General features: G+C 39.3%; 1 protein-coding gene across 1 annotated transcript in view; it reads left to right on the forward strand.

Annotated features, from left to right (window-relative positions):
* The first annotated feature begins 937 nt into the window (after window positions 1–937).
* DCDC2 (doublecortin domain containing 2) overlaps window positions 938–15,334 on the forward strand; it is a 52,188-nt gene continuing 37,791 nt past the window's right edge. Inside the window, exons 1-2 of the mRNA XM_083861664.1 lie at window positions 938–1,267; window positions 6,239–6,290. Of these exons, the coding sequence (XP_083717790.1) occupies window positions 975–1,267; window positions 6,239–6,290 (345 nt within the window). The 5' untranslated portion in view covers window positions 938–974. The remainder of the gene's footprint in view (window positions 1,268–6,238; window positions 6,291–15,334) is intronic.

Here is a 15,334-nt window from a genome sequence, read left to right on the forward strand (position 1 = left end):
ATTGCTCTTCTTGTAATGGTTAACTGCCCTGCTGTAACTCACAGCAGGGGGGTAATTTTCTCGTCAAAGGAGGTAAGATAAAAGGGAACAAAATTCTTTCCATCCCGCGTCTTAAAGCCCATTTGAAAAGCCAGTAATCACTGTACACTACACAAACTCAGGTAGGAAGGTCTAGTGCATTTTTAGACTTGAGACTATCGGCGAGGAAAAGAGGTTGTTAAAAGAATTATATTTGAATTGAAGGCACTTTTGTTTTACTTTCTCTCAGGTTTTCCGGCTTCTCGTCCCCAGGGTGTCCCAGAGTGCGGTGGGGGCGCCTCGGCGTTTCCCCGCTGCTGCCGCTGCCCCTTCCCTTGTGGGGGCAGGTGGGTCGGGCAGGAGGAGGCAGAGCAGGGGTTTTCCTCTCTCCCTCGTTCGGATCCCGTCCCCGCGGCCCCCTCTCCCCCTCTGGGCACGCCGCCCCCCGCCCTCCGTGCCGCGGTGTCTGTGCCGGGCGGGCTCCTGGCAGCACACCCGGGTTAACTTTCCCGAGGAAAGCAGGGCGGTGGGGCTTCCCCTCATGGCACAGCCGGGGGATAAAGGTCCCCGAGGCCGCGGGTCCCCGCCAGTCCGTGTCCCTGCTGTGCTGTCACGCCGCGTTTTTCCGCCTGGCTTGGCGTTCCCCGGACCAAGCTCTCCTGGCGCCCGGAGCAGCGCGCTGGTTGCCGGGGAGGAGCCGCTGTGCACAGGCTACAGAACTGTGTACAGGCTGCAGCGCCGTGTACAGGCTGCGTACAGGCTGCAGGGCCGTGTAGAGGCTGTGTACAGGCTGCAGGGCAGTGCCCAGCCCCGGCGAGGCGCGGTCGCTCCCCGGGAGGTGTGCCCGTGGCCCGGCGGGGGCGGTGTCAGGGCCGGAGGGGTTCCCGGGCAGGAGCCTCTCCCCAGCAAACAGGTGCGGGCGGCCCGGGCAGCGCAGGGAGCCGGGAGCCGGCAGCATGACTAGTCCTGGCGCTAAGGCGTCGTGGCTCTCGCAGCCGACCGTGAAGAGCGTGCTGGTGTATCGCAACGGGGACCCTTTCTTCCCGGGGCGCCGCATTGTCATCCACGAGAAGAGAGTGTCCAACTTTGATGTGTTCCTGAAAGAGGTGACGGGCGGGGTGCAGGCGCCCTTTGGAGCTGTGAGAAACATCTACACCCCCCGGGGTGGGCATCGTGTCCGGCAGCTGGAGGAGCTTCAGAGTGGGGAGCAGTACGTGGCTGGTGGCAGGGAGGCTTTCAAGAAACTCAAGTGAGTGGCTGAAATGTCAGATTTATACAGAAATTAAATATCAGCGTTTGGGGTTTGACGCTGTGGCAGTGCTTCAGACGACTCCTGACCCTTTTATTAGTCGTTGTGGAAAGAGAACTTAGAAGCTGTGACCCAGGGCAGAAGGAAAAGAGTTTTAGAGGTGAGCCCCAGGAAGAATATTCATACCACGAGTCACATAGAGACAACTCCTTGACATGACAGTAGAAAAGGAGAAATAGCCATTTAACCCAAAGGAAAAGCAGAAATGGCATGTTGTTGTGATGTCTGTGCTTAGCTGAAGGGCCAGAATCGGTATTTGTGCTCAGGGATAAGAGAGTGAAAGTAGTAAAAGGTGGAGTGTTGACAGTCCTGCCACGAAGTTGTTGAGCCTGGGAATTCAATTCCCAATGCTTCCTTTCTTGATTATTTTTTAAAGTTCCAAAGTATTCTACCCAGCTATCTGAGTCTCTATAATTTCTGTTCATTTTGGGTATATATATAGCTTTTTAATGTCCCTCCTGGTATTTAAAAGATTACCATTTACATTCCTTTTCCTACCTGGACACCAAGAATTAAGCTGCCACTTTGTCTGTTTTCTACTGAGTCACTGAAATAATGTGAAGTAGTCTGGGCCCTTATGTGTGTTTCCAGAGTGGCTCTGCATGCGATCAGTTACTATTCTTAATTCTGTCAGTGGTCTCAATTGATTATTATATCTTTTGCTCTTTGTGGGCATTTTTTCTACAGCTGAATTTATAGAAATGAATCTCAAAATTAACAATCCCTTTCTGGAGATGTTTGAGAATTTATATCATCAACTACCACCTTTACAATGTCATCTTCATCTTGGTTCTTTGGAGTTGAGGACACTATATTTTTCAGGAGGGCTCATTAGTGGCTCATTATGTTTCAGGACGAAACTCTGTGTAATGAAGAGGATCTCTATCATCACCCTTACCGTTTCTGTCACTAGCTGCTTCTAAAGATTTATTGAAGCTTCTTGCACTTCAATAGGAAAGCCAGCGGGAAAGATGTATGGCAGGCTAAATAAAAGCCCTTTTCCAGCAGTACTTACCCTTTTCCATGTCAAATGCAGTGCTCAACTCTAAGAGATATCTACCATTTCTTTTTAATATTAAATCCTGTGATTCTCTGGATGGCTTAAAATTGGTAGCTATCAGCGCATTGTGCTACACCTCCCTAAATGTGTATTGTGTTTGATAGGCTACAAGTAAGTATTTGGCATTAGCACACACTGTTTAGAGAATTTGGCACTCCAGATTTATATTGTGTGGAGAAAAGCATTTTTTTTTTTTTCAGTTTACACTTTACGGTCAGAGTTTTATGGTGAGACTTTTCCAGACTTTTATGTTTGCAACATGCAACAAAGTACCTAGTTATTTAAGGCCAAGAAAGAGAATACTTTAAGAAAAGCTAACCTAAGGGATTGGGTAAAACCAGACTGTTTTATACATCCCTTGATAATATGTCCTAGTCCTGTGCAGTAGAGATGAAAAATGGGATGACTTGAGAGCTCTTCCATTTCTTCATTCAGAATTGGAGTTGTTCACTTATTAGTATTTGTTTACATAGTGCTGGAAATCTTGGCAGTGCTTTTATGAGCATTAAAGTTAAACGGAAGGGTTTAATGTTGAAGTTGTTCTTAATTGGGTTGTAGACAGAACAGTAATTAGAGAGACATCTTTGGCAGAAAAGTCAGAGGAGAGGAAGGGTTGGTTGGAAGGAACAGTTTTCTGGAAGGAAATGAAGGAATTAAAGAAAAGCATGCATGTTTGTGTAATGTGTCACAGGTAAACAGTTACAGTGTGACGGACCAAAGCATCTGCCCTAAAGGATGTGAATCTAGTCTGATGGCAGCAAGAACTTTAATTTATTACTATTATTATTATTATTATTATTATTATTATTTTCTCCCCCTAATGATTCTTATTGGACATATTTGTTGCTATGATAGACTATGCAGGGCTGAACTTGGAAATGGAGGCTTGTGGCACTGATGTGTGGGAGCTGGGGGAGTGTAATGGAGAAAGTATCCAAGGAGTAGCAGAAGTTGAAAGTGTTATTGTTCAGCTTCAAGCAGTGCATTTGTTTCTTCTCAGATGACTTACACTGAGAAGTGAATCTTCTTTCCTGTTCATGGTGAATTTGATTAAACTGTGCTCACCCTTAGCACATGAGCCAAACCCTGACTTTCAACATTTTGAGATAAACTGCTGAATAATTTTTAAATAAAATAAAACAATCAGCATTTAGAAATTCTGCTTTTAGAAAAAAATGTAGACATTTTCTTTAATGGAAGAATTTTTAGCCAATGTTGGTAATTTTTGTAGCATATAACAAGTTTTCCATCTTGTTTTCTCATTTAGAGATGTGCTAAGTTAACACCCCTTTTTTGGTGCATATGTGGTAAGGTGTGTTGGTATATTGTAGTTGTTGCAGTGGTGAGTGAGAATGCACATGTAGGCTGCACCCCTGGGGAGCTCTTCCCTGAAATGAATGGGCAAGGAGACCAGCTCCTTTGTAATGCCCTATTAAGATTATCTCTAGGTGAGGGCTCAAGGGGTCGCGCACACCGCCACTGCTCCCTATGGACAATGCAGGGGAGGAGGTGTTCAGCTTTGCCGCAGGGCAGAGCTGGGGCTTCCTCCACACAGGAGTCCCTGGGAAGACCCTTAACTCATTGTCAAGTCCAGGGTAGTCCTGCAGAGAGAATACTTGCAGTTATGGTGACCAGACACGAAGCCCCAGTGGGTAGTCCAATGCTTTTCTCTGCTCACTGATGTAGTTTGGAGTTCAGTCTGGGCAATGGCTCGCTTGTTTTAGGGATTTTTTGATATCAATTCCTCTTCCTCTGGGGGCTAAGGCCCATGGGAGTCCTCTTTATTTGCATGCCGGGTAGTGTCATTGGTTGCCGTGCGGTTGCCACAGGGGAAGCGGCGGGAGGGGATGGGAAAGATACAGTTTCAAAGGAGTCTGAGATAAGTATCACTTATCATTTAGGAAAGGCATTTGCAGTTATAATAGGTCTGAGATAAGGGTATCTAATAGAGAAAGCCTTACAACAGGTAAATAGTATCTAACTAAAAAGGCATCGTATCAACACTCAACTGAATTTAGGAACTTTACATTCCCCAACCCTCAGCTTCCTGAAAGAACACTGTCTATGCTGGATCTGGTTTCGATTTTTACCTTTTTTTCAGCATGCTACTTCTCCATCCTCCATCCTCCTTCCTTTGCCCATTTGCTTGGATCTGTGCTCATTTATCAGTGGTAGATTGTCCTCTCTCCAGCTGTGTCTTTCCAGGCAATGCTGTAGTTTTATCGCTGGCTTGGCTAGCGGTAGGTTGGAAGAATTTCTGCTTTCTTAGTAAGCGAGAGTAGTTTTGTAAAGTTTTTTGGGTGCCATCATCTAAAAAAAAAAAAAAAAAAGCGCCTTTGCTCCTATTTAGGACTTTTCTGATTTGCAGGTCCTTGAAATTTGATGACTGGATGCCCTGACTTCTGCACAATGAATTTAAGCCTTTGACTGTGTATTTGCTTTTCTTTGTCACTTTTCTTTGTCACTTTTCTTTGTCACTTTTCTTTGTCACTTTTCTTAGTTCTGGGTGAAGTAATTCCCAGGTGTTTGGAAAACAAGAACCACAGTCAGCAGGTATTATTACAGGCTGTTGGAACCATTTTGTCTGAGGCACTTATTTCTTTTCAATCTTTCAGACTGTAAGACTTCTTGGTTTTGGTCTAAAGAGAACTCCTCCCTTTTTATACTGAGATCTTGGAACAGTTGTTATTACTTGTTTTTAAACATGAGACTTTAAAAAAATATTATCCTATGTCTCTACACTTACCTTTTTCAAAGCATTGGCCTGCACTTTCAAGCATGGCCTGACAGCTTTGCTGTGTCTTACTATTGCCTCACAACAAAGCCTTGAAATCACTGTGACCATTCTGTGGTACCTTGACAAATGATTGCCATTCCTTCAAAGAAAGAATGATGCTTTTTCTTTCTCTCTCTCTTTTTTTTTTTTTTTTTTTTATTTTTTTTTTTTTTTTTTTTTTTTTTTATTTATTCTCTTTACTGCTTTTACACCTTCATTCAAGTCCCATGAATTCTTAACGTTGGCCAAATAAGAAAGTTTCTTCTGGCAAATGAATCTAATCCCAGTTATTACCTATAGAGTGTGACATTACTGAAGAGCTGCCAGGTGTGTTGTGAGATCTGAGGTCTTTTTTGGTGAGCCTGCAGTGATGTTTGGCTTTAGGTATACCTGACTTCTAAATAAGGTCTTCTAGTCTGAAATGTCTGTTAAAGCACCTTCCCACTGGAAGTGAGATCAGGGAACATTACAAGGCTAACATAATATTGTCCAAATTGATGTATTTTGTTTGCTTGTCCAGTCGAGGCTTGTATTTTATCCTTAAAATAATTATGAAGCTACTATTGATTCATCCAGCCACAAGAAAGGAGTGTTCAGATGTGTCCTCATTCTATGAAACCCAAGTGTAAATCCTTTTAAACTTTATCTGATGCCCTGAGTTAAACTCAGGTGTGCAGGAGAGCTTTAAATCTATCAGAGACTTACTGTGAGAAACTCAGAGGCAAGATGATGTCTTTGAATACTCAGGTAAGGTGATACTGTGCTGAGAGTTATTGATCCACCTCACAGCTGTATATGAGCTTCTTTCTGACAAGGAGGTTATTGATGGTCTGTTCTAATCACCAGTGACTTGAAGGTAGGTGGTTGCTTCTCCCCTGTCTTTTATTTTAGTCCAGAGGTCTAGCCTGAAGATTTATATTAAGAGTTAATTAATATTAATAATTACTTACTTTTTCTGTTATTTGGAAGCATAACACGTTTTAAAACCTTCAAGTATGAAAAAAAAAGTGTTGAATATTTGTATTGTGTAAGTTAGATGCTCCTGTAAATAATCAAACTTCTTTTCTTTCCACAGCTATTTGGACATTGGAGAAACAAAGAAAAAACCTGCTGAAGTCAATAATGAGGTAGGATGGCTGAAATATTGAAGAAGTAAGCCTGCAATTTATGTTAGTGACACGCCTGCATTCGTGGCTGTTTTTTTTAATATACATTTGTTTTATTTAATTTTATAATAATACAATTATTGGTATTCTGCATATATTTATTCAGTGATTATTGAGATTATTAACCAACTCTGGTTGCTCTGATTATATGTTTACTGTCTTCAGCTTTCTAAGTTGCCACATCCAGTTAAAAACTCAGTAAGAAAAAAGATCTGTTGTCTTCATTGAATCTGGTCATAAACCAAGGGAGATTTGTATTTGCAGAAAAAAAAAAAGGTAGGAATGAGAATTTTGTGAGTTTTGGACCAGCAAATTTTCTTCAAAACTTGGTATTTCCTCTTAAGAAGGGACATTTTTGTTTGAAAACATGCCAATGTAAACTTCTAAGTATTTCTAGTCCATAATTTGCCAAGCTCAGTCGTTTCTCTTCAACAGCACTTACACTGTAGTAGGAGGAGATAACTGCAAGCTCCAAAAAGCATCATATGTGGATCTATGTGAGATGTGTGGCTCTGCATTGTTTTTACTGCTTTATTGTATATGGAGGTATCAGTGACTTCAACAAACATTGGAATGATGACTTCTGCCTCACTAGAAGCATCAGCTCACTTGTTTTTCAATTTCTTTTGCCTCATGCCCTCATGCCACATTTTCAGCAATTCAGTGGTTTGTATAGCAGGTGTCTTGAGACAGTACACAGGCCTTGTACGAGAAGATCCTCAAAATTCCCCTAATGACCTTGACTGTGATACTCAGATACTTCTTACTCAGAGGCTATGAAATACAACAATTTTATAATTGAGCATAACTTGTCACCTGTATTTTTTGAATGGACTCACTGAACAAGAAGATCAAATTCAAGCTGAAGTTTTGATATGCTGCTACAACTACCCTATAAATTTATTCTTAGTTGGATAGTTATCAGTACAACTACAGCCTTGCTTTTTAAAGGCTGGTTTTAAGGCTGATTATTTTGCTGCAAATCCTTAGAAGATTTTTGATATAACAGGAAGACTGTGCAGTTGAAGAAGTACCTGTAGAAGTTGTGGGGTTTTTTACTTAGAATTGCATGTTTGATAAAAGAGGTTTTTATTATTTTGTCTGGAATCAGTGCTCATTGCATATTATCTTAACACTTTCAGCCATATCTCAGGGCTTTGAAGTAACTCGGTATAAACCCTCCATTATCTCAGCTTTCTTCTTCATATTTGACTTATGCTTTTAATCTCCACTGTCTCCCTGTGGAGAGCTTAAATCCCTGTGCTGAGTTTTAACTTTAACTGATTTAACTGATTTATTTGGGGAGAGGAGTCATAAAAATGAAATGAAACATATTGATAGTCTACAGATTTTTATCTGGGCTTATGAATAACACAATTGTCTTCATGCCCTAATAATTTAATCCTGGCAATGAACTTTCAGGGGACTAGTAACAGAAGTTTTAATGCCTAAATTAGTTTTTGTTAAAATTATGAGGCAGCAAGTCCTGGTTTTACTTTTTTTTTTCAGATGTTCACTTAGAAATCAAAACTCTAGATGTGTTGTAGGACTAAGAGAGAGAGCAATATTCTCGTCATGTTTAAGTACAAGGATGTCAATTCTGATTGTATCAAGCACGTGTAATTTGGCATTTTCTCCACTAAAACAATTACAAATATTTGTTTCTGCTTCTGGTTAGTGTTCAGGGAGTCAAAACAAAGAAAACTTTATACAGCAGCTGTACACTGTATATTTGTATGCAGCTGTATGTTTTCTTTTGTGTTAGTTAAACTGCTAAATGCCTGACATCTGCTTTTGGGAGCACTTTAATGTTGTTCTTCCAAGGCAACATCTCAATTACTTTAAATTTGCAAATAACTAGAAAATGTGTGTCAGACTGGAATTAAGCAAGAAAAAATTGATGTTCAAGATGTGGTATAAATCCTCTGGCAGAGCCATCATGCTGTAATAATATGCCTCAAAATTTTAACAGTTGTGTTACTGGTAGGAAAAATAGTAGAAAGATTTCATCCTGACCCAAGCTAAAGCTTTGTTACAAACTCTTTCTCAGGTGTGTTTCTATCTATCACTTCTTTTGGCAACTGAGCTTCTTGTTTTGCAAGAGAGATCTCTTTTGTACCAAAGCCAATGTACAAGTCCAAATACATGTTAAATGATGTGCTTGAGGAATCTAACAATTAATCTCTTGAGAAAATACAGACCAACGGAGTTACCAGTTGTTTATTATAAGCTTATTTGTTTTTAAACGGCACTGAATGTTATTTTCCAATTATAATGTGGAAAGTATGGTCATTTATATTTCTCTAGGCACTCTCTGATCTAGATGGTCTCTCCTTCTACACTCAAAATGATGAATTTTATTTGCCATTGGGGCTGGGCAAGCTGACGAAGAATCAACTGAGCTTTTGTATTCACAAACCTTGTTGAAATCTATTTATTTTAAGCTCTCTTTGCTTCATAAAAATGTATTCAGCTGATACCTCCTTTCTTCTTTGACTTCTTATGACAAATTACTCTTTGAACACACTGTAATAAATGAATCTTGCCGTGTGATATTGTAACAGCAAAGAATTACAGGTACTCAAGAAAAGCAGAAGTATTTTGATATTGAAGAATCAGTCTCTTGCAACTGAAAGAAAAAAGGAAGGTTATACTCTCTATATGGAGAAGCATCTGTTATCAGAAGGCCTAAGGAGGCCTGCAGTAAACTACTCTACTGTTGATACATTTGCCCTGTGTTGATTTTCTTAGGTAATAAGAACACTGAGGTTTTTGGCAGCACTTCACTTTTTCTCCTGGACTTCTAGGGCAAAGTGATTGTGTGGGCAGCTCTGACACAACTATGTCACATTTTCCCAGTGATAAATCACTTTTTCACTGTTTTACATAAACTTATTTTGTTGTTCCATAACTCATTTTCTATTGCAACTTCTTGTTTTATTATTTGGTTTAGATGTGCTCACATTTGTAGTATTTTTTTTAATGGAATAATCAAGGTTTTTATGAATGATTCTTTAGAGAATTAGTAGATTAGTCAAAGCTTTCCTGCATGTATGCTCAGCATATTTGTATCTGCATACAACCCCAGAACATCTCTTCCTAGTGAAAACACTTACTGATCACTAAGAATTGAGTGAATGTCTGAACACTTCTAAAATTTAAAACTTGTTCTGATCCAGTGCCTATAAGTTTCCACATTGGTAACATTCTGGATGACACAGACATGGGGTAGGACACGGAGTAAAGCACTTTTGCTTGCTAGGGAGCTTCACAGAATGTGTTTGTTGCTTCTGGTGAAGTGGGACTGCAGAGTGAAAATGTGACTGGCAGAATGTCTTCTACTGGTGGTCTCCAGGTACAGCCCATCACTTAGAAGCTGCTAGGGGTCTTCTGGATCAGACATAGTTGATTGGCAAATCTCAGTGTAGGTCAGTTGGCCGCTGTGTCCTTGGTGAGCTCCTGGGACAGGAAAAATTCCCTGTTATCCAGTGCTGACATAAGAGATGAGTACCATGGCAGAAGAGTGTGAAAATACAATGTTTGAGACTTGGTAGATATGAACTTGGAACTAAAATTTTCCCCAAAAGCATTTAAGATTATGCTATAAAAGTATTTTGAAGACTTGCAAGTCCTGCATTTCCCTCTGTTCCTCCATATTTCAAAATTAAATTATTCTAGTATCATTTTTGGCAATTGTTTTTCTTTGTCCTTTGTTACTTGACAAAGTCACCAGTTGCCTCTCAGCAATAGTATGTTTGGACTTATCTGTAAAAATTACATTTTGGAAGTTTATGCTGTTGTCTTGGTTTCACAAATTATTTTGGTATATTCATGCTGGATATACCTCGTTTCTAATTAAGCATGAGTAATTATTTTTCAAGTACCTTCTCATGAAAAATCAGAGTAGCTGTAATTATTTTTTATTTCAAAACTACTATTTTTCATATTTGACAACATACATGTTTAATCATAAGGAAAATCTTGTCATTTTTCAATTATTGGGCTCTTGATTCACTTTGACATCTAGCTGTCAGTTAGAAATGGTTCATGGATATTTTCTCTGTGCAGAAGATAGTTTTGTAAAAGGGACTGAATAGATACTAGAAATGATCCCAGGCTGTGCAAATTGCAGCCTTTTGATGTCAAAACAATGTAACTACATAAGATACTCTTTTCAGCTTTTTTCCTAAGGTTTAAAAACCCTCAAACATTATTTGTGTTACCCAAAATCGCTAAACACAAAATACTGTATGACTGGTAACAAGTTGTGTATAAAGGTCTTCTTCATATTCCCTTGCCAGAATCCAAAACTAAATCCTCTTGCTACTCCATATCTGACCCATTTGATTTCTTCTACTGCTGGTGTCACAGTCTGGGCAAGAATTTTCTCATTTTCTCATGCTAAATTATTCAGTAATTCTGCTGTATGTGTATTTTAAGGAAAAAAAACTGTTAAAATGCAAAGTTAAAAAAGATGTGATATATGTCTTTAATCTCCTGAGCAACATCTTTAATACTTAAATGTGATCTGCCATTGTTTGGTATTTTGTATCCTGGTAACATATTTAGCACAACAAGACATACAAAACAAGTACTCTCCTGAGTGTTCACAGCCTAATACCAGGAGGAATCAGAGAAGAACTACCCAGACATCATTTAGAAGATAAGCCGTGCCCTTTTTTTCCTTATTCAAACTATGGATGCATAAAATTTCTCTTTGTATACTTCTATATTATTGTGCAATTTCAAGTATTTTGATTAGCAGCTTGCTTACAAATGGATTTAGTGAATTTTGAGCAGCAGAAAGACTTTGGTTCATGCTACTGGAGAATTCCATGGTCTTTATTGAGTTTGATCTGAAACTTGAAAGTTGTTCTCTTCCTTGATTAACACCTGCCTTGCTCAGTAGGGTAACTGGTCTTCCACCTGTGAGGAGGCTGGGAGCAAGTGAAGAGGTGACAGTACTGGAGCTTTTAATGAGGCATGTGTTAATCTTGTTAATAATTTGTTGCTGCATATTAAATTGACTTACTTGAAACATTAACACTTTGCTGTTGGTTAAAAATGGTGAAGGAATAAAAAGATTTTTTGGAGGAGGTTGTTTTTTTGTTGTTCGTCTTTTGACAATTCCTAGCCTCAGGTCCTTCTGATGAGCTGTAAAGGCCAGAGACTTCTTTTTGCTTTAATTAGTCTAAGGAATTTGAGGAAAATACACAAAATGTGAGAGGCTTAACCAGTCAGAATCAGAATCATCACTTTGATGTCAGTGTCAGAAATTAATATCAGGATCTCTTTTGCTTGAATAAACTCTGTGTTATTGATGCCATCACTGTGTGTGTTGTAAACAGTGTGGGTACAGCATCATGCAACTGAGAGAAGCAATGGGGTCTATTCTTGGGATCCAGAGGGAACACAGACATGATCTATTTTGGAGCATTGCACAGGCTAAGTTTTTGGGTAAGGCCATGCCATTGTCTGACTTACCCCAGCTGAAGATTCGGCCACTAGTCCAATATCCTAAAACTGTGGCAGATCCAGACTTAAAAATTTTTCTTTCCAGGGTGTAATTAGCTAAGGTGAGATTTACTCACTAATATACCATTTCACTTACCATCGCTGAAAAGGAGGGTGATTTACCTTGGAGGTGAACAGGTTGGCTTCAAACTCTCTAGGAATTTTGTAAGAGCTTTGCAGTCTAGAAGCCTCCCTTAATTCTCTGCTGTGGAATAGCTTATTTCCAGCTCATCCATGTTTTATGTGGGCTGAGATGTTTGTGTGCAGCTGTGGTCTTGTAGCCTATTGCTCAGTAGATAGCAGTTTGAAAATTGCTTTATATCCACACCAGTAGATAAGCTCATAGTCTGTGGCTCAAGGCTGTTTTGTACTATCCAGAGTACCATCTAGCAGTGCAAGGTAGCCAGGGAAATGTGGATTATCCAGATTAGTTACTGCATAGGATAACTGAAATGGTGTTGTACTAGGCAAATGCCTCAGTGAGTTTGACTCTGCAACTTTAGTCAATGTGTAAAAAATGTCCATTAAAAAAAAAAAAGGTCATGTTTCTATGAAATAGGTAACATTTCCTGTGCTGTAATAGCTTTAGAAAACTTATTGTTCTAGTTTGGTTTTGATCACTGAACCTTGAACATTCCTTTCTTTTACATCACAGGGTGGTGATAGTGTGTATCAATGGGGTTTTGGTTCTTTTGACCCCAGTTCTACCCCAGGGAAATGTAAATATTTGTTCTCAATTTTCCTGGGCACATTGATTAATAAACCATTACAGGCCATTGTAACAAACTGGCAAGGCCATGGCTCATTGCATGAGCTGATAAATTTGGAATGTGACATTGTGTTGAAATATTTAAAGCTTCAAAAGGTTAGTTATAAAGTGATGTGAGTAATGAGTGAGATGTTCGTAGCACCCAGGAAGTTGCTACTACACTGGTAGCAACAAGAAAGGCCAGCTCTTAAATACCTACAGGTAAAAGCAGCACAGAGCATCTGGTTCAGACACATTTGACTCTTGCTTTGTTACTGTCCAGTGTGCCTTTGGAAATATATATGTTATCCTGTAAATCATGCAGCACCCCCTTTGATGGGAGGGCACTTCTGGTAAGGAAAGGAAATACATAAGTTAGTGATAACATTTCTTAGCTATGGGTAACTGGTATAGGCATTCATGGCAGCACTGTGAAAGTGCTGCCAGGCCTCTGTATTTAGCATACATCTAATTACTTGATGAACACTGAAAGGAAAAGCAAAGAATGGCATAATTCTGTTTGAACCTATTCTTGTGGGGAGCGCCATTCCCATGGTGTATTTCCAACTGTGTGCAGCTCTTGTTGCCATGCAAATTCTTAGTGGATTGATTGCTTCCTTAAATAAAGTTTGCTTTCCTTACATAAAGTTTTCTCTGAGTTTCTCCTACCTCCCCTGGACACTTTATGTTGCTGCTATGTTGTCATGTAATACCTCAGATAAGTATCTCATAATAAATTATTAATTGTTTGCAGTGTTTGTCAGTAGGAAATGGAAGCTGCCCTTAAATGGGTCTTTTCAAACAAACTGAAAATGTACAAAATTTAAAGATAAAATCATAATGGGGTCACACCACTGGTTAATGTAAATCTGCTTGCAGTTGCTGACGTAAATGGGAAAGTGCTGATTTACATCATCAGAGAATGTGGTTGGTAAAATGAAAAGAAAATAACGGGGTTAGGGGGCTAGGGATGCTGGTCTCTTAATGTAAGCACAAACTTTCACCCAAGACCACTTTGTTGTTAATATGTAACTCTGCAGTGCCAGAGGGGTCAGGCTATTCCAGACACTGCAACACTGTGGTGCCTCCTACAAGCATAATAGGAGCAGAACAATGTATTCTTTAATTAAACCCTGGACCAGGTCTTCTGTTGGAATGGTTTAATGGAACTCCATATCCTTCAAAGGAACTAAATTGATTTACTGTGGCTGAGAACTTTTATTAATACATACTTCTGTATTTTGAAGTTAGGTACCTTGCTTTTCATGATCACAAATAGCTTAACATTGATCAGACAGAAGTTATTCTAAACTCTATGAACAGAACAGTCAGATTACTGAGAAAAAAAGGCATATAATATGGAAAAGGTGGGGGTTTTCTTGCTTTTTTTTTCTTTTTTAATCACAGTGTAGTGTGATTTTTAGAACACAACTTCAGAACATGCTTCCTTGCACTGATTTTTGTAGTTTCCCTTTATCAAATGTATTATTGCAGTAACGTATTCTCTTTTTTTTATTATTATTATTTTTTTTTTTTTAATACAGAAGGTACATAGATTTAAACAGGCTTAGATAAACAAGGCAAGTTTATATTTTGTTACAGTTTAGGCCATATTTAGGTAGAAAAAACAAATATTTAGTCTTGGCCCAAGCTGATAGTGTTACAATCCCCTGCAGTTTGCTTGTTTAATAACAAGTCTAAACTTGTAAGGCAGCAGAAGGCTGCCAGAAATACTAATGATCCTCAGAGAGCAATCCAAGAGACAAATTTTGAAGTTGATGCCTCAGTATCTTTTATTGGCAGAAATACAACCCTTCAAATAATAAATGAGCTCCTAGCATCTGTCAGGTTATTGTTTTCTCCAGGGTCTTGTGATGGGAGCTATCTGCAATCACTTGGTGGCCTTCTGAGGAGCCTACACCAAAATTAATGGTTTTATCAGCCTGCAGGAACAACTAAGTAATAGTAACAGTAATAAATAACCTAGTACTATCCTTAAGGGCTCCTTTATACTTAGTGAATACTTTCTAGCTGTTCCAGTAAGGTGTAGAGCACTGGAACCTGAGTGTTGCAGGCTTCATCAGAGAACTTAGTTTGATGGACTGTTTGGAGAGATTGTGGGAGAGCTTGAGCAGCATAAGTGAGCATCAGGAATGGATGTGAAATCAACTTTTTTACTATTTGTTTATTCAATATTTTATAGAGGATTGTCCTGGCAACCCACCAGCTACAAAGTAAGGTGTAAGGGCATCCAAGGTTCAGTAACTCCTATTTTGTGTTCAACCTGTGTCTGGAGCCTAAACATTAGGACCTGATGCTATGGAAGCAAATCAGTATTGTCTTGGCCTCCAGTAGCATAAACTTTAGAAAGTTACTTTCCCCCGCCCTGTATTCTGAAGATCTTTATTAGATTGCTTACACTGAGAAAATAACCCTTCAATAGCTGACAGCAGCAATAGAAATGCTTTCATATGTAGCAGTTTAAAGGTGTATTTTCTTTTTTTTTTCCCCAGTAAATTTTCATTTCAAATTTTCGTTATGTAAATGACCAGTTATGCTCCGAAGAAGATGCTTCAAATATTTCTGCAAGAATGGCTGAGCTCCTAAGTTATTTTGATAGTTCTCAAAAAATATGTTTTCCTCCCCTAATGAGCTGTATGATAACAACCTCTTACTCTCTTTCCAAGCCTGTGGTAGAAAGTGCGAATCTTTCTACAAAATAGATCTTAAGAAGTAAATGGAA

The sequence above is a fragment of the Zosterops lateralis genome (genome assembly GCF_965231275.1).
Source record: "Zosterops lateralis genome assembly, chromosome: 1".
Lineage (NCBI taxonomy): Eukaryota > Metazoa > Chordata > Aves > Passeriformes > Zosteropidae > Zosterops > Zosterops lateralis.